Source organism: Crocodylus siamensis, chromosome 5 (genome assembly GCF_052110815.1).
Source record: "Crocodylus siamensis isolate JL-2025a chromosome 5, ASM5211081v1, whole genome shotgun sequence".
In the NCBI taxonomy this organism is placed as follows: Eukaryota; Metazoa; Chordata; order Crocodylia; family Crocodylidae; genus Crocodylus; species Crocodylus siamensis.
The window spans coordinates 174559408-174575264 of record NC_143399.1 but is presented as its reverse complement, the minus strand read 5'-3'; the positions used below and the strand labels follow the sequence as shown (position 1 = coordinate 174575264).

Here is a 15857-nt window from a genome sequence, read left to right as displayed (position 1 = left end):
TTGTATATTTGAAACCGCTGGTGTTTCTGTAGCAGAAAATGATGTGGCTATGCCACCTGCTGATCTGTCCACAGTACTACACTGATTTAAAAATTCTATAAATTCACTGCTTTTGCTGGTACCTGGTGCAAATCTACCCTGCCTTACACTTGACTTCAGATTAACATACCTAACTACATCTCTGTGGTAAGTCAGAACTAGAAAAAATCACTTAAGACTATCCATACAAAACATTCAGAAGTACCACAGGATGTACACTTCGGAGAAGTACAGACTGACAGCCCAATTTTGCCTGTTCTCCTAAGCAGAACTGTCACTGAGGTTCCCGAGCTAGTTCGAGGCACAGAATACTGAAGGCTTGTCTAGACTGCTGCTGCAGCTAGTTGTGGGGGGCTGGGGCTGAGCATACTTCACACGCCTCAGTCTGCAGGAATGTCCAAAAAAGGAAACATCATCAGCAAGGCTCTTCTAGACCCACTCCCAACCCCTGGGTCTCCATTGGGTCTGGTAGTTGCCACAGAAGACTAACTTGGAGCAAACATCTGGGTTTAGAGAATATCTGGATGGACAGAAACAGCACCACCCCCAAGGGACCCAGCACTGCAACTACATAGTCAAGACCATAGAACAGAAGGCTATTTTAGTTTTAATGTGTTTGAAAATATATTTTTTGGGCAATTTTGCTAGCAGTGATGATAATTTACCAGAACTGTGAATGATGTAATAAATGGGAAGGATAGAAGGAACTATTACCCTCACTTATTCCTGCATAACATAGACCGTAAACTTTCCTGAACTATTTCCTGTACAAATGTAAATTTTCACCATTCGAAATATACATACATAGCTGAAGCTAGTTCAAAACTGTTTATATTTAATCAGACATGATTTACACAGTTAAATTTAGATACTGAAAATAAGCAGTTCAGATGAGATATCCAGTTACTAGCTTAAATAAAATCATGCAGGTTTTTTGCTTTTCGTTCTTCAATTAAGAGAACAAAATGGGCGCTTCCAAACAAATGAATATTTTTTTCAAATATTTTTGACAGCTTGTATGAATAACCCAAAGAAGAACAAAACATATTACTAACAGCCGAATGGGCTCCAACTCTATCAGTTACTGACCGAAAGTCTTGTGAAATTCTTGGATCAGTTTATACAGCAGAAAGAGTGTATAGAGAGGATTATTAGGTGTTAAGTTTCTTCATCTTTTGAAATTAGCTTTCTGGTACGTGCAGGTCTGAAATTATTATTTCCCCTCCCCTTACTGTTAAGTGTTGTGTAGGTATAGCAGATGCACCTTCAAACATTCTTCAGACCGTGGGGATTGTGCATGGGGAGCACCGCAGACAGTACAAACTTGCTGTTCCAGCACCGGTCCCTGAAGCATGCATGAGATAACTCTTGTGCAGAAGTCTAGCTGGGCAGCTAGGATAAATGTTTCTCTAGATCAGAGGATGATCCTAAATTAAAGCCATTATTCAGGTTCTTTGGAGCAGTACTTTTCTACCTAAAGGTGTATGACAAGGTCCAGTCCTCACTCAGCCCTTATTTCCTCATATAAGGGATGAAATCACAAGATAGGGTTGGAGACTTGAGTCCAATCTAGAAAAGCAAAGGTGTGGAGGTGCCCAACTCCTATACAAGGGGTGTTACACCCCAGAATAAAACTCAATGCAACTAAATGTCTTCCTGGGTCAAGTCTACGGGCTCGATGCAAACCCTACTGCAATCAATGAGGCTTGCAAGGTGCTTTGGGGACAAGCAAACATTTTTATCACCACGACGGAGCAGTCGTGTCCTTAGGCCAAGAGGGCTACGACCGAAAACCCTACCTACATCAATGAGGCTTTACATTTGGGTCAAGGTTGAAATGTTAAAGCACAGCCTCAGGTGGGAGGGGGGGTGTTGAACAAACCCCTTCGTCTGTACACTTCGTACTCGGCACCAGCACCGGGGATGGCGGGAGGGCCGGGCCCGCAGCCTGCAAGGAGCCTGGCCCCGCGGCCGCAACCTCGCGTCCGCCTGCTGCACCTGCTCTGGGCGCCCGCCGCTTCACCCCCCGCGGGCCTCCTCGGCTCCCAGCCTCCGCCTTGCCCCCCCCACCAACTGCAGCCCAGCACAGCGCGCACGCGCGCGGTGCCGCAGGAGGCCGTGAGCCTGCGGGGCTCGCGGCGCTGCCCCTTCCGCTTCCGCCACCCGCGTCCCGGAAGAGGAAGTAGCCGTCGGGGAGCGACGGGTTTCCGCGAGTCTGACGGGCCGGTAGCTGCGGCCCCGCCCCGGCCCGGCCGCCGCCCCCACCCCCACCCCCACCCCGCTTCGCCCATGTCCAGGGAAGGCGGGTCGGTCGCCACATCTAGTTCCACCGCAAGGAGCCGCCCAGGCCGAGTGCCGCTTCCGTGCCATGGCTGAGCTGAGCGCGGAGCTCGTGCACCTGGTGTGGGGCAAGAGCGCGGGGCCCCGCGGCCTTGCCGACACCATCTTCTGCCGCTGGGCGCAAGGTACCGCCTGGCCCCGCCCCTCCCCTTCCCTCCCGCGCCAGCATCTTGGGGAGGGTCTCTCCCTCTCCACCAGGCCCAGGCGCCTTCACCCTCCACGACCTCCCCTGGTGCGTTTCCTCCCGCCTGCCTTTACCAGCCCTCTTCCTGCCCTCCCAAGAAGGGGCCCTGACAAACTGCACAGACGGGGCACCCTGGCAGTGGGACCTGCATCAGATCTGTGAAGCAGAGATAAGCCCCATGTGCCCACACCCTTGGCCTTGGCTGAGGCTGTTTGTGACCCATGAAAAAAGTGGTGCAGTCGTGTCCCAAAGGAGAGGTCCTTTCAGTGCCTGGCAGCCCCTGGCAATCTCGTCTCTCCCAAGCTGGAGAAGGGGATTAGAAGGGTAATGAAGGAAAGTTACTTTTCAGATTGCCGTCTCCGGTAGCAGGCGGATGCACATGTGTGTGGGTCTTCTGGTGTTGCGCTCCACAGCCGGGAGGAGGGGAGTAGGGGGTGTCCTGGTGCTTTCTGCTTATCTTTACACTGTTACTGAGAAGAATCTAGTTTGCAAATGGGCTGGTCAGACTGGGGAGAAACTTAGGCCCCAGCCTGCCACAGATGCTGCGCCTGCTTAATGTTGTAGTTCAGGGGTTTTCAACCTTTTTAAGGAGTGTATCCCTTCTGGATACACTTTTGGCAGGGTGGGGAGGGGCGTGAGGGGGTACATTATCAGCTACATGGGCCAAAAAAGCCAGTATCAAATAATGTTAATTCTCCTTTTATTGGGGCCAATGAGATAAGGCACTGGTGTATCAGTGGGCCTGTACTGGAATTGTGATTTCAGACCCAGATGCTCACTGGGTAAAAATAACAACGCTGGTAGAACAGGTTTATCTGAATTGACAGGTGAAGTTAGGAGACAGGAAAGTAGTTAAAGGGATGCTATCGTTATGGTGAAAATTTAGGGAGAGACTTTCAGACATAGATGGTAAAGTCACTGGGAGTTGAATCTAACTTGTCTTTTGAAATATAATTCATATTTTTCAGTTTGAGCACAATAAAAAGCATGACAATACAGTAAGAAGGGTTACTAAAATATGATGTACTTTCTATTTACATAAATACACTTGACCTGCTCAGTACACTGCTGTACTCAGTAACCTACTAATGGTGCATATGGCCCACTGTCTTTTCTGAAATATAGCTTAAATATCTGGTTGTGGGCTGCCATTTTAACGCATAAAGGTTTTACAAAGTTTAGAAGGAAATAACAGTATTGACATTTATTTTTGCAATATGTTTCCTTAACTAATTAGACTTGTGGTGCCCAACCTTTTTGCCGGGCAGGCCAGATGAGTAGTGCTTCATCCCACCACACAAGGGAAAGGTACCCGATCTGACTGTGTCCCAGACCCAACCTGGTCCTGCAGGGTGGGGTGGGAGGTGGCCCTGGGCTGGGGGAGTGGGATGTGACTTGGCCCAGCCTCAGTCCAGAAGCAGGGAGGGGCCAAGTGCAGGACTTGGGAATTTGGCAGTGGGGAGGGTGGCTGTACTAATGGTCACTGCTTCCCCCATCCCACCCCCCTTCCCTTCCCTTCCACCAAATTTCTGGGTCCATGAGGATCCCTGTGGACCTGATGAGATGGCTTCATGGGCTACATTTGGCCCATGGGCCAGAGGTCGAGCGCTACTAAATTAGATTAAACACCAATTCTCAATGTTGTTTTCCAAGATATAATTTGACGACAAATTTTTGTGTGTGATTTATTAAAATATACAGGGTGAAGTCCAAAAGCATCATTGAAGCATCACTCTCTGCCATGCCTGTATCTTCCAGTTGTTTAGTAATTAGTATTGTGAGTTGCTGTGCATTTTGGAAGGGTAAAATTGGGATTTAGGAAGTTTTGAGTTCTGTCACTTATGTTGCTGCTGTCTCATTGTACATCAGGTTAGGACAACTTGACCAATTTTTTTATTTTCCCAATTTGCAAAGTATAAATAACATTTATTTGCCTATTCTACAGGAATGCAGTTGAAGATGAATGTTGGTACAGTACTTTGTGTGTGGAAATTACTATGAAAATGCTAGCACATATTGTTTTCATAGACTTCAAGGTTAGAAAGAAAGCAGCTGTTTTGCATTCAGTCATTTTACCAAGTATAATGATATCTGATGTATAAACTTCATTTATTTACTTAAATGGATTGTTGTTTCTGATACCTACTGCAAGCTCATGTTTATTTCAAATAATGAATACTGAGAGAGAGACAACATACATGACTAGATGCCTTTTTCCTTTTTACCATGGGAAGTGGATATAGAGAAGGTAATGTAAAGCCCAAGTCTGTCATATTCCTTGTAAGGGTAGAAACCCTGTGTTGGGTCTCCTAATCATGTACTTGTTTAATTATTATATAAATCCTGTCATTACTTCAGATACTTTACTGTTGATTTGGGAATGGCAACTGTTAAGGAAAGAAGGGTCTTATAGGCAGATACTGGCAACAGACCAGAGCTATCTGAAAACCTGCTTGGTTTTCTGTTGACTTGCCTTTCCACTTAACAGCCTGCCAGGGTCGTTGGAGCTAGGGAGACAGCTCCCTGAGGACTTTCTCCCTCCTTATCAGCACACTGGTTGGAATTTTGTTTCAAACCTACGAGATAAACCATTTCAAATTTTTTAAATAATTGCTTTGGAGTCTATTTCCCAGAGAATTTTAGAATTACTGGGTTTTATTCCAAATCAGAGAAAACCCAGACATCTGAATTCTCAAATCTTCTGCCAAATGAAATGGCTGTTCTTCACACAGCACAACAGAAAATGTTAAACAATCAAATCTTGTGTCAGTTGCTAGTCTAGAGTTTGCATGCAGCTGAATTACATGTTAGCATTAAAAAAAAGGAAATGGGTTAAGTAAAAGCTGGCACAGCACAAAAATCAGCGAGCAACGTGAGGTGTTTGTAGTTAAAATTAGGGGTGCACCGGTAGAGATTTTTGTGGCTGATACCAATAACTGACTTTTAAGGAGGCATGTTGGCCAATGCTAATGATTTCTGATACCAGCCCTGCAGTGTGGAGAGCTTCCTCCCCCCCCACACCAGACTTACCAGCTGGAGGCGGAAGAGAAGGGACATGGGGGCAGGCAGATCAAGGTCCCTGTGGGGAGGGAGGAGGGGGGCTGGGATAAGCGCTGCCCAGCCGAGGCAGGGCAGGAGCTGGATGGTGCAGCGGGTCATCTAGAGAGGCAAGGGGGGCAGCTCCTACCACCACCGCTCAGCCGGGTGCTGCTGAGCCATTGGTTGCCTGCTTGTTCAGGAGGGTGTGTGTCCTCGGATCTGCTCAGGGCAGGCTGGGGCTGCACCAAGCTCTTTCCGGTGGGGTGGGACTGTGCTGGGGGAGGTCTATGGGGGGTGGGGCACACGCCCCCCATGCCCTTCCCCACAGCCCCCGCGCACCCCAGGATGAACCACAGCACCATCCTGCACCCCCCCCCCCGGCTGAGCAGCACTTGCTCCTGGCCCAGCTCCAGCCCCCCTTCTCGTTTCCCACGGGGGCCTTGATCTGCCCCCCCAGTGCCCCTTCCCTTCCCCTCCCCCTACACCAGATTTACTAGCTGGAGGCAGCTCTTCAAGCTGCTGAGCTGTGCTCCTCCCTGCCTGTGTTGTGCTGTGGCTGTGCATGTGCGCAGGCCATTTATTGGCTAAATTATCAGCCTGATATGGCCAATTTCCAATGTATTAAATTTTCTTTATATCGGAGCTGATCCAATATCAGATTGATGTATTGGTGCACCTCTAGTTAAAGTGTACCCCCAGAAGAGACAAGTAAATTTTTTTAAGTGATGATGTAAAGTAGGGCTGTCCAACTGGTAGCCATTAAGCTGAATGTGACCCCTGAGGGCTTAACCTGGCCCTCTACTCTCTATTCAGGTGCTGCTCCTGTTATTGTTCTTGTGCTGCTGTCACTGGGATCTCCTGGGTCCCCCTCCCTCTTCCAGCTTCTGCTTCCTGACCTCCCCCAGCCTGTGGATGGGGATGGCACAGTCTGTGATCCCTTTCCTTCCCTCCATGATTCTCTCTGCAGCTGGAATTAACGTTGGGGGAAAAAAATAGAAAGACTGACATTGTATAGAAGACAGCAAGGGAAATTTGTAAAGAGGCAGGGGTGGCAGGGTGACTTGATAATAAAAGAATCAATTTCATTCAGAAATAGAGACAGTCATGTGAAGAGGCTGGAGAGATACAATATGGTTAGACCAGTAAGGCCAAACTTACCTCAGACATACTGTCTTACTCTGTGTGTTCTTTTTGCAGCTGGTAGTGTGGCTGCTTCTGTTAGTAGGCATTGTCAATTGGCAGCACAAATGAGTTGTACCCTCAGTCCCATGTGGATGCATCTACGCTGCACTGCTGGTTTGGGGCGAAGGATAGCATGTGCAGCTGTACAACTCGCTCGTGCAGATTTCAGCTCATCAGGTGTAGAAGAATATGAAACAAATGCAGGCTTTCTTTATTATTGGATGGTACTGCATAGTTGGTCATTAAAGCCACTAAAAAAGTACCACAGCAATGTGTTCAAAGTGTAGGATTGCATACAATGTTAAAGGAGAACTTAGTCCGTACTAAATCCCTGTCAGAAACTACCTTAGACTATACATTTGAATGCCAGTAGATATGGGCAAGGAGCCATTTTAGCTCATAACTTTGGTAATACTGTATACCATAAGGGCACTTACAAAGGATGAACAAAATGATACTAATGAAAGATTTGGCAGTGGTATGGAGTAATAGAAATCCTGACCCAATTAAGTGAGGGAATTGTATGTAACTTGCATCTTGGCTCTGTGTATAAATTACATCAGTATAGATTTATGTTATTTTAACCTAGCATCCTGTTGTTTATATATTGATCTATGCTTAATTATGTTGCATCTACATTTTGCTGACTTAGACAAAGGAAAATAACTTTCCTTTCTCATTGAGGAGTCTGACAAGTAATGAAGGGTCTTGTAAATTATAACAATTTAGACTAGTGTCGTTAGGCATATTGTATAAAAGAACGTCTCGGTCTTTATAATATTCTGACTTACAGTATGTCAAGTACTAAACTGTTATTTTTTGGTAACCAGTTGGGCTTGGGTACTTCAATCTGCCAGTTGAACTTGAAGAGGAAAAGCTTCAAATGTTCTTTTTGGGGCCATTTTGAATCTGGCTGCCTTGCAGGCAGTTAGCATTACATATTCTGTGGAAGGTAGAATTCCAGAGTCTAGTTCCATAGTCATCCAAAAATCTTTACATCTAAGAAAGGGGGTTGTCAATCCTTGGCACATATACCAGAGCATGCCACACAAGGCCATTTTGCTGGGCATGCCACTGCCGGCCTGGGCTTTGAGCAGCTGCCATCAGCCACAGAACACAGGCTGCTTGCAGCAGGCAGTGGGGAGGCTTCAAGCTCTGCTGCAAGTAGCTTGGGGGCAGGCAGCTGCTGCCCAGACTTGGGCCAAATATGGTAAGCAGCCAGGAAGCTGCAACTGGTGCGTGGGGGCCAGAACCCCGACCTGGCTCCATGGTCGGTGGTGGCTGCACACAAGTGTTGGGGCACATGGCAAGGAAGGGACTTGGGGTAGCACAATCCTGGCCTCTTTCTAGCTGTGTGCCCCAAGGAGCACATGCATCTGCCACCACTGTGGAACCAAGTTGGGGCTAGGGATCCCAGTGCAGTTGTTTGTAGCTTGCTTATCACCTACTATAAGCAGCCTGAGCTCCATGGCAGCAGTGACTCGCCTTGGGGTGTGTGACAGAGAAGAGGCCGGGGTTGCACTTCCCCAAACCTCTTCCCCACCATGCACCCTGAGCCAGGCCTGCTCAGAGGCCAGGCTGCAGGCAGCTGCACTGGGGTCCAGAACCCCACTCTGACTCTTTGCTGGCAACAGCTGCATGCATGCCTCAGGGAGTATGGTGGGGAAGAGCTAAAATTGTGCTGCCAGTGCCACAAGAAGGATTGGGCTCCTTGCAGTTGCCCTGCCACCTGCCCCGGCATACCAACTTCTAAGTTCAGGTTGCAGGGTTTTTTGGCACTCAGCCCTAAAACATTGCCCCCCCTGATCTAAGATGTCCACTGATGGCTTCTGTTAAGATTAATAGGAAGAAGATGATCAATAGGAGCTTAAAAACTGCTTTTGCACATAACGTAAGATACGGTTTTTCCAATTTTCGAATAGGATTCCTATAGAATTTATTTATTACTACATCAGAATGTGATTTACAGATATCCAGCACAAAGAAGATGATGGTATGTTTAATTATGTTGTAGGACATTGCAACTTTTTTGGGTAATGTATACTACTGATATAAGTAACATTATATATAGTGACCTGCCTCCCTTCCTCTTATACTCCATACGTTTTTATTTTCAAGTATCATACAACAGAATCTTGTTTAAACTCTTAAACTGGTATGGTCTTATCTACAAATTTAACTTGATAATTAAAACTGAGGGAGGTGAGTGACATTCCTATCATGGGGGGTTATGCAATAAATACATTGTTGATTTCTGTACTTTACTAACCCTGACCTCTTTTCATTGTCAGGGTTTGTATTTAGTGAATCTGAATCAACAGCATTAGAACAATTTGAAGGTGGCCCTTGTGCAGTGATTGCACCAGTTCAGGTAATATGCACTGTTTAAAGAAATAGCTTATAATTAATAGACAACATTTCACAGTTATTTTCCTTAATTTTTACACAACCATAACTGAATACTAATATTATGCAGAAGAGAGGGTTCTGCCAAATGAATTTACAAAATCAGATAAAATCAAAGAAACAAAAGTCCAGGCAGAAGAAGGGGCACAATCAGTCTAACCAGAGAGAGACTTTGCAGAAGTGTCATGTGTCATCTGCGAAGTGTGAAAGAATAATTTGTGCATTGATAACTTGAAAGAATGTATAGAAATCTCAGTTCTTTTCTTTTGCATAAATGTGCTTCTGCTGGAGCATTTACAAGAGGCAGTTGTTTTGTCTGCTAATATTTACTATACAAAAAAGGGGAAATATTAAACTTAGTCTTAATTAGTAAAATAATTAGAGGGGAATTAAAATAACTGATTTGTAAAAATTGAACCTTTCCATTCTGGAGACTCTCATACTGCACTTTGTATGAATTGCAGTCTGCTTGACCGCCTGTGATGATAGTTTTCATATTTTCAATATGCATGCTGCAGCTCTTTATCTTGTAGACCACCTCTACTTTCACTGAATTAACATCCCACAACATTTCCTAATAGTACTGTGTCATATAAATGACTGCTGGAGTCAATCTCCTAGCTCTTTCTAAAGTAGCTTAGTAGTTCTCCATAGACTTCTTTGGTCGGCAGACTACAATTTTGGAGGAAAGGACACAGGTAGCCCATATGGGGGAAAAATATTCTCTTTTGCATTTGCAAGTTTGGTCTGAGCTATAAAAGAGCTTGCACCAATGCCTCTGCCACTACTATCTTCCTTTAGCAGCTGTTTTACAAATTTAGCTATCAGGATTGTTTCCCAGCAGTTATTGCTGCAAGCTGTCCTCAGTAGGTTTAGCATGCTAGCTGTGGCAAGTTTCTAGAGTGAAGTAATGTTGTATTTTGAACCATTAGTAGGAGATGAGTGAGATGCCAGAGCAAACTGTAAGCAGATGGCCTCCAAAGTGAGTTGTTGAGTGTGTTGCAACATAGAAAGCTGTAGCAGGCCTCCATTTGGCACCATTGTCTCTGAGCTGATGGATGGGAATTAGATGGGCATCTGTACGTTTGCACTAGGGTGCGGGTAGTGTGTGTGGTAATTACAGTGGCTCTCAGGAGTCACTCGAATTAAAAAAAATACCTGTCATTAGAATGCATCAGAGCAGACTTGATTAATTGAGTCTGCTAGAATGTTCTAATTAGTAGCCATGCTGTCACATGTATGCAGTTTCAAAATGGCAGTTAGGATGCTTTAACTAAAGCTCAGATGAGCTTTAAAGCACCCCACTGCCATTTTGAAACTCAGGCACACTGAATACATGCGACAGCAAGGCTGCTGGAGCATTCTGATTAGAACACTCCAGCAGGCTTGATTAATCAACTCTGCTCTAATGCGTTCTAATTGGAAGATGTTGGCACAGGTATCTCTCACATATACAGGAACCTGTTGATTCTCATGATCACCTTTTATAGATATAATCTCTTTTCTGAATTTGTTTTTAAAATTCAGGGATCAGTTTAATGAATTTCAGTGGCAGGGAGGAGGGAAGTGCATCTAACATAAAGATTAATCTTAGAGACCCTGAAACAAATGCCACTGGCATAGATATCTCAAGGGAGAAGGTTGGTTAAAAAGCTCTTGTAGAAGAATAGATTAGATAAGTGAGCGTGGATGAGGAGAAAAAAGAGAGGGTAGGTATGAGTGTCAAACAAATTTAACAGCCATACCTCATGCTATCATAAATTAAGCCAGAGAATGTAAATCTTTCTTTACTTTCGCATTGTAGGTGGTACATAGGAATTACTGTTGCAAAACTTGTTTTCAAGTTTAATGCTTTAAAGCAGGCTTGTCCAACATGCGGCCCGCCAAGGCATTTTCTATGGCCCACAGTGCTGCAACAGGAAACGAAAGTAAACACGGTTTACTTTTGTTCCCACCCCTTGTTCCTCCCTCAGCAGCTTGCTAATGGCTGCTGAAGGGCTGGGGAAGGGACAAGATTCCCACATGCACCATGTCAGCTTGATGTTGCTGGCGCAGTGCGTGTGGGAAGAGGAGTAGCCATGTGCCGCTCGGGACAGGATGAGCCCAGCCAGAACAGCAGGGGCTGAGCTGCATTCTCCCCGTACCTGCGCTGGTCAGTCCTGAGTGGCACATGCCTCCGCCACCGCCTCTGCTGGCTGGTGCCAACCCTGGGTGGGTCTGTCCCATCCGGAGCAGCATGCAGCTGAAGCTGGATTCCCACGTGCTGCGTGATTTATTTGGCTGGCACCTTGGGTTGAGGTTTTCAAAGCTGAGTCAAAAGACCAACTTCCATTAAAATGAATGGGATTTAGAGGGCTCTAAATCTTTTATGACAACTTTGTAACATGTCTATCTACCCCTTTTTGCAAATCTTAGCCATAGTTTGGAAGCTCAGCCAAAGAACATAAGAGCTTCTGAACATAACAGCATACAAAGTGCCATGCTTGGTCAGCCCCATGGTCCATCTAGCTCAGTATCCTGTCCCAAACAGTGGCAGAGGTGGATGCTAGAAAGAGAGAGTTTTGAACTGGTTAGACCCATTTCATTATTACTTCCTGCAACTTCATTGGTGTCAAAGGTCACGTGACATAATTTCCTGGTATGATACCACTTCCTGTGAGGTCTTTGAATATGGCTTGCCGGCCCACTGTGTGATAAAAAGTTCGTGATCCAGCCCCACGTTCAAAAAGGTTGGACACCCCTGCTTTAAAGGCTTCCATATTTGATTTTGAATGGGACATACATAGACAATTAGAGCAGATATCTAAGAAGGTGCTGAATTTTCTGTCAGACCTGAGGCAGCATGAGCTTTTAAAAATCATACCTTACAAGTTGCTGAGCTTGTTACCTGCTTACAATGATTGGTTTGATCTCTGGGTGGAAAAGGGCAGTCTTGAGAATAGCTTAGCATAGAGAACTTGAGTGAATGAGATGTACCCTGAGCACAAGAGTTGCCTTGGATATCCAGAGTTAGAAATACACATGTGTTCTGGTATGCTCAGTTAATGTTAATAATACCTTAAGTATGCACACTAGGTTCTAATTAGATTGAATGATAAAATTAGAGAGCAGAGGTTACCCTGGGAAGCTTTCATAGTTTGATTGCAAATAATCTGACAGAGGTCTGATGCTCTTTAATGTAAACAATGTGCAGTGTAGAACTGAAGTGTTAAAATGTCATATGTTCTTGTAGTCTAAAAGTTATTCCTTTTAATTACAAAGGCATTCCTTTTGAAGAGACTTTTTGCTAGTGAGAAGTCTACTTGGAGAGAGTGTCAAGGTAAATAGATTTTGTTTGTTTATTATGATCGTTATTATTGTATCTTACATTGCAGCTTGCATTTCAAAGAGATTAATTTTTTTAACTGACTGTGCTATAGTGCTGCAGGAATAAATGGTATGTACAATGCATGTGGCTGTAAACTGCAATTTTGGTATGTCTGTACTGGTTTGCAGAATTTGCTTAAGTTGATGTACATCATTGATTGAATTGTTCATCCTGGAGTAGTTCATTTTTTAATAAATATAATTGAGATGGATTGTAATCACCTTGAGTCATATCATTCAGAGGCTGGTTTTATAATTCTTCCTTCCAATTTGGCCTCACCAACTAATATGTAGGTGTGTACCCTTAGCACTAATAGTATGCTTAAGATGGTGATTAACAGCAATTTGGCTGATTGAAGTTCTGATCTTTCAGAGGAAGAACAGAAGAACCTCCTCTCACATACGTTATGTGACATTTTGGAAATGGTTTGCTCTGATAATTCAGAATCATACTCTTTGGCAACATGGATAAGAGGCAAAACAACTGAAGAAACTGCTAGTATTTCTGAGAGTCCTGCAGAGTCAAGTCATCAAGAGGAACAACCTTGTAAGCTGAATTTCTCCTCTAAATGTCCTGTTGTCTTTTGAGGAATATTTCATTCTTTTAGGGAATTCTCAACATCTGTGCAATACACTATGTGTATAACTCTTTCATTATTATCAGATAAGGATTTTTTTTCTTTCTGCTTCGTTGTTATAGGTGGATTTTCTTTCAGTAATATAAGATTTAAGTAAGTCTCAACTCCGGCCTGGTGTCATATTCCATTCTATAAAAACTGTCAGTCAGAGTTGTTTCAGATTTGTTTCTTTTGAGGTCATGCAATTTGAGAACTTTTTAAAAGGAATACTACACTTTTTTTTTTTTTTAAAGCTTTTTAGGGGCTGACATGTTACTAACTGCTGTTCAACCAATCTAACCACATTGTCAGTTACTTTTCCCATGCCTGGGATATCTGCCTAACACTGTACTTTTGCTCAGTGATGGACTCTTATGAAAAGTTAGTAAAATGTTAGGGTATGTCTTAGAGGTGCGCTGATACGTTGCTCGGATATCGGATCAGTACTGATATAAAGACAATTGTCTGTATTGGATATTGGGCCAGTAATTTGGCCGATAAATGCCTGAAACTGGTAAATTGGAAGTGGGGAGGGGAAGGAAGGAGTGTGGGGGAGAGACGGATCAAGGCCCCCCCGGGGTTGAAGGAAGGGGGCAGGAGCTGCCTGGCGGGGAAGGTATGGGAGGGAGGTGCAGCTTGTGAGGTGGGGACAGCTCCTGCTGCTGCTTGCACCCCAGGGGGGTGGGGAGGGGGGCATGTGCCCCTGGATCTGTGCAGCGTGGCATAGGGTGGGCTGCAGCTGCAAGGTGGAGCTGCCGCTGCACAAGACTTTTCTTGCTGGGGGCTGGGCTTGGAGCAGGCTCCAGCGGCACTGGGAGGAGGATGCAGCCACCCCAGATTTCACCGCAGCTCCATTCCCATCCCCGCACTACTGCCTGGCACAGCCCTGGCTTTTCCCAGTGCATGGGTGGAGGCGAGGCATTCAGCTAGGGCTGCTCTGGGTGGTGGTGTGTGGCTGGGAGTAGAGCTGCGGCGAAATTTGGGGTGGCTGCAGCCTCTTCCCAGCATTGCTGGAGCCCGCTCTGAGCACAGCCCCCAGCAAGAAGAGCCCTGGACAGCACCACCTCTGGCTCCACTCCACAGCTGCAGCCCACCCCGCACGCCCCCCTCCCCCAGGGTGCAAGCAGGAGCTGCAGTTGCCCCCACCCCTTGAGCTGCACCTCCATCCTGTGCCGCGTGACCCCCACAAACTCTCCCGCCTGGGCAGCACCTACCCCTCCTGACTCCCTCACTCCGGGGGGTGTTGAGCTGCACACCACGCCCTTTCCCTCCTCCCCCTCCCCTTCTACCACACCAGACTTACCATCTGATGGCAGCTATATCAGATCAGTATCAGCTGATATGCTTCCTTAAATATCATCCATTGGCCCCCAAAACCTCTATCAGTGCATGTCTAGTGTGTCTATACTGTTTCGGCACTAGTTTTGGGATCTCCACAGAGAAGTAAGCCATGTGTATTTGCTTCTGCTTTCCATGCTGAAACAGAGACTAGATGTCACCATTAGATTGTTAGTTGTGCCCCGTACTACTTTCAGGAGTACGTCTAAGGTTAAGATCATGACAGCATCCTTGGGCGCTTTCCAGAAGGTGACAACATGGCATTTTTACATCTGGCTGTGTATGTCATTAGTCAGGACTTGTTTCTCGACAGCAATATCAGGAGAGGTGCAGAGACAGCATAGACATGCCATTGGATACCTCAGGTAGTGAAACAAAGGCTCTTCTTTTTCTTTTAGTAAACTAGCTGAAGCTTGCAAAACATTTGTGATTAAATTTTTATTGAAAAAGTATTTCTTTAAATAGAGGATTTTTAGTTATCCTTTGACTCAGTACTTTAATAGAATCAAAACTTCTCACCCTCAAAAAGGCAATATAAAGCTGTCTATGTGTAAACAGGCTTAGGAATATAAATACATAGTTTATGAAAACGTCTGATTTTTTGTGACTTGTTTATAGTCATAGAATAAGAGGGCCCTTGTTCACGTGAGGAAATGACCCCTTTTAGTGGTTTAATTGCCCTGTTTAATGATTACATTTCATAAGTCTACATGCTTGGCGGTGTATTTCGATTTAAATGACCTTTTTGTGCAGCTAATTAAAACGTATCCCGTGTATTTTAGTTTGCTACGTAACAAATTACAGCAATATTCCTCACATGTACAAGGGCCCTATCTGGAGAAGGTAGCAGGGACAGGGCACTGGAAGCCTAAGCTTCCCCGAGCATGCCTGGGCTTCCAGTGCACCATTGGATCCGGCAGGTGCTACTTGTGAGCTAGGGCTGCACCCGCACAGCTATCATCCCACCGAGGTGCCCCCGGGGGGCACTGCTCCCATGGAGGGAAGCATTGCTCCCCCCCCCTTGCAGCTTGGGCTGTTCGACCCAGCAGCAGCTTGCCCAAGCAGGCTCTACTTTGGGGAAAAATAAAAAAGCAGTTGGAGCCTGACCTTGTTTCCTCTCCCAGTCTGCCTGCTTTTCCTGCAGCCGGGGAGTGAGTTGCTGGTGGTTCGCACATCCCCTGAGCTGCGGGGGTCCCCACCAGTGCTTCCCTCTGCAGCAGTGATGCCCCCCAGGCAGCACCCACCTGCTGGCACCCTGCCCAGCCAGTCCCAGGAGATGGTGCCACCACTTGCCCCCTGGCTGCGGCTAGGCTTCAGGAAAAGAAAAAGGATCAGTCCCCTTACCG

General features: G+C 45.7%; 1 protein-coding gene across 3 annotated transcripts in view; it reads left to right on the top strand.

The window, feature by feature from the left end:
• The first annotated feature begins 2240 nt into the window (after positions 1 to 2240).
• Positions 2241 to 15857, top strand: part of MINDY3 (MINDY lysine 48 deubiquitinase 3) — a 64885-nt gene continuing 51268 nt past the window's right edge. Inside the window, exons 1-4 of one of the 3 annotated variants that reach the window (XM_090047206.1) lie at positions 2241 to 2504; positions 9076 to 9155; positions 12452 to 12509; positions 12930 to 13103. In XM_090047206.1, coding sequence (XP_089903332.1) covers positions 2408 to 2504; positions 9076 to 9155; positions 12452 to 12509; positions 12930 to 13103 — 409 coding nt within the window. In that variant the 5' untranslated portion in view covers positions 2241 to 2407. Of the gene's footprint in view, positions 2505 to 9075; positions 9156 to 12451; positions 12510 to 12929; positions 13104 to 15857 lie in introns of those variants that run through there. The other 2 variants (XM_090047205.1, XM_090047208.1) reach the window with 2 other exon arrangements.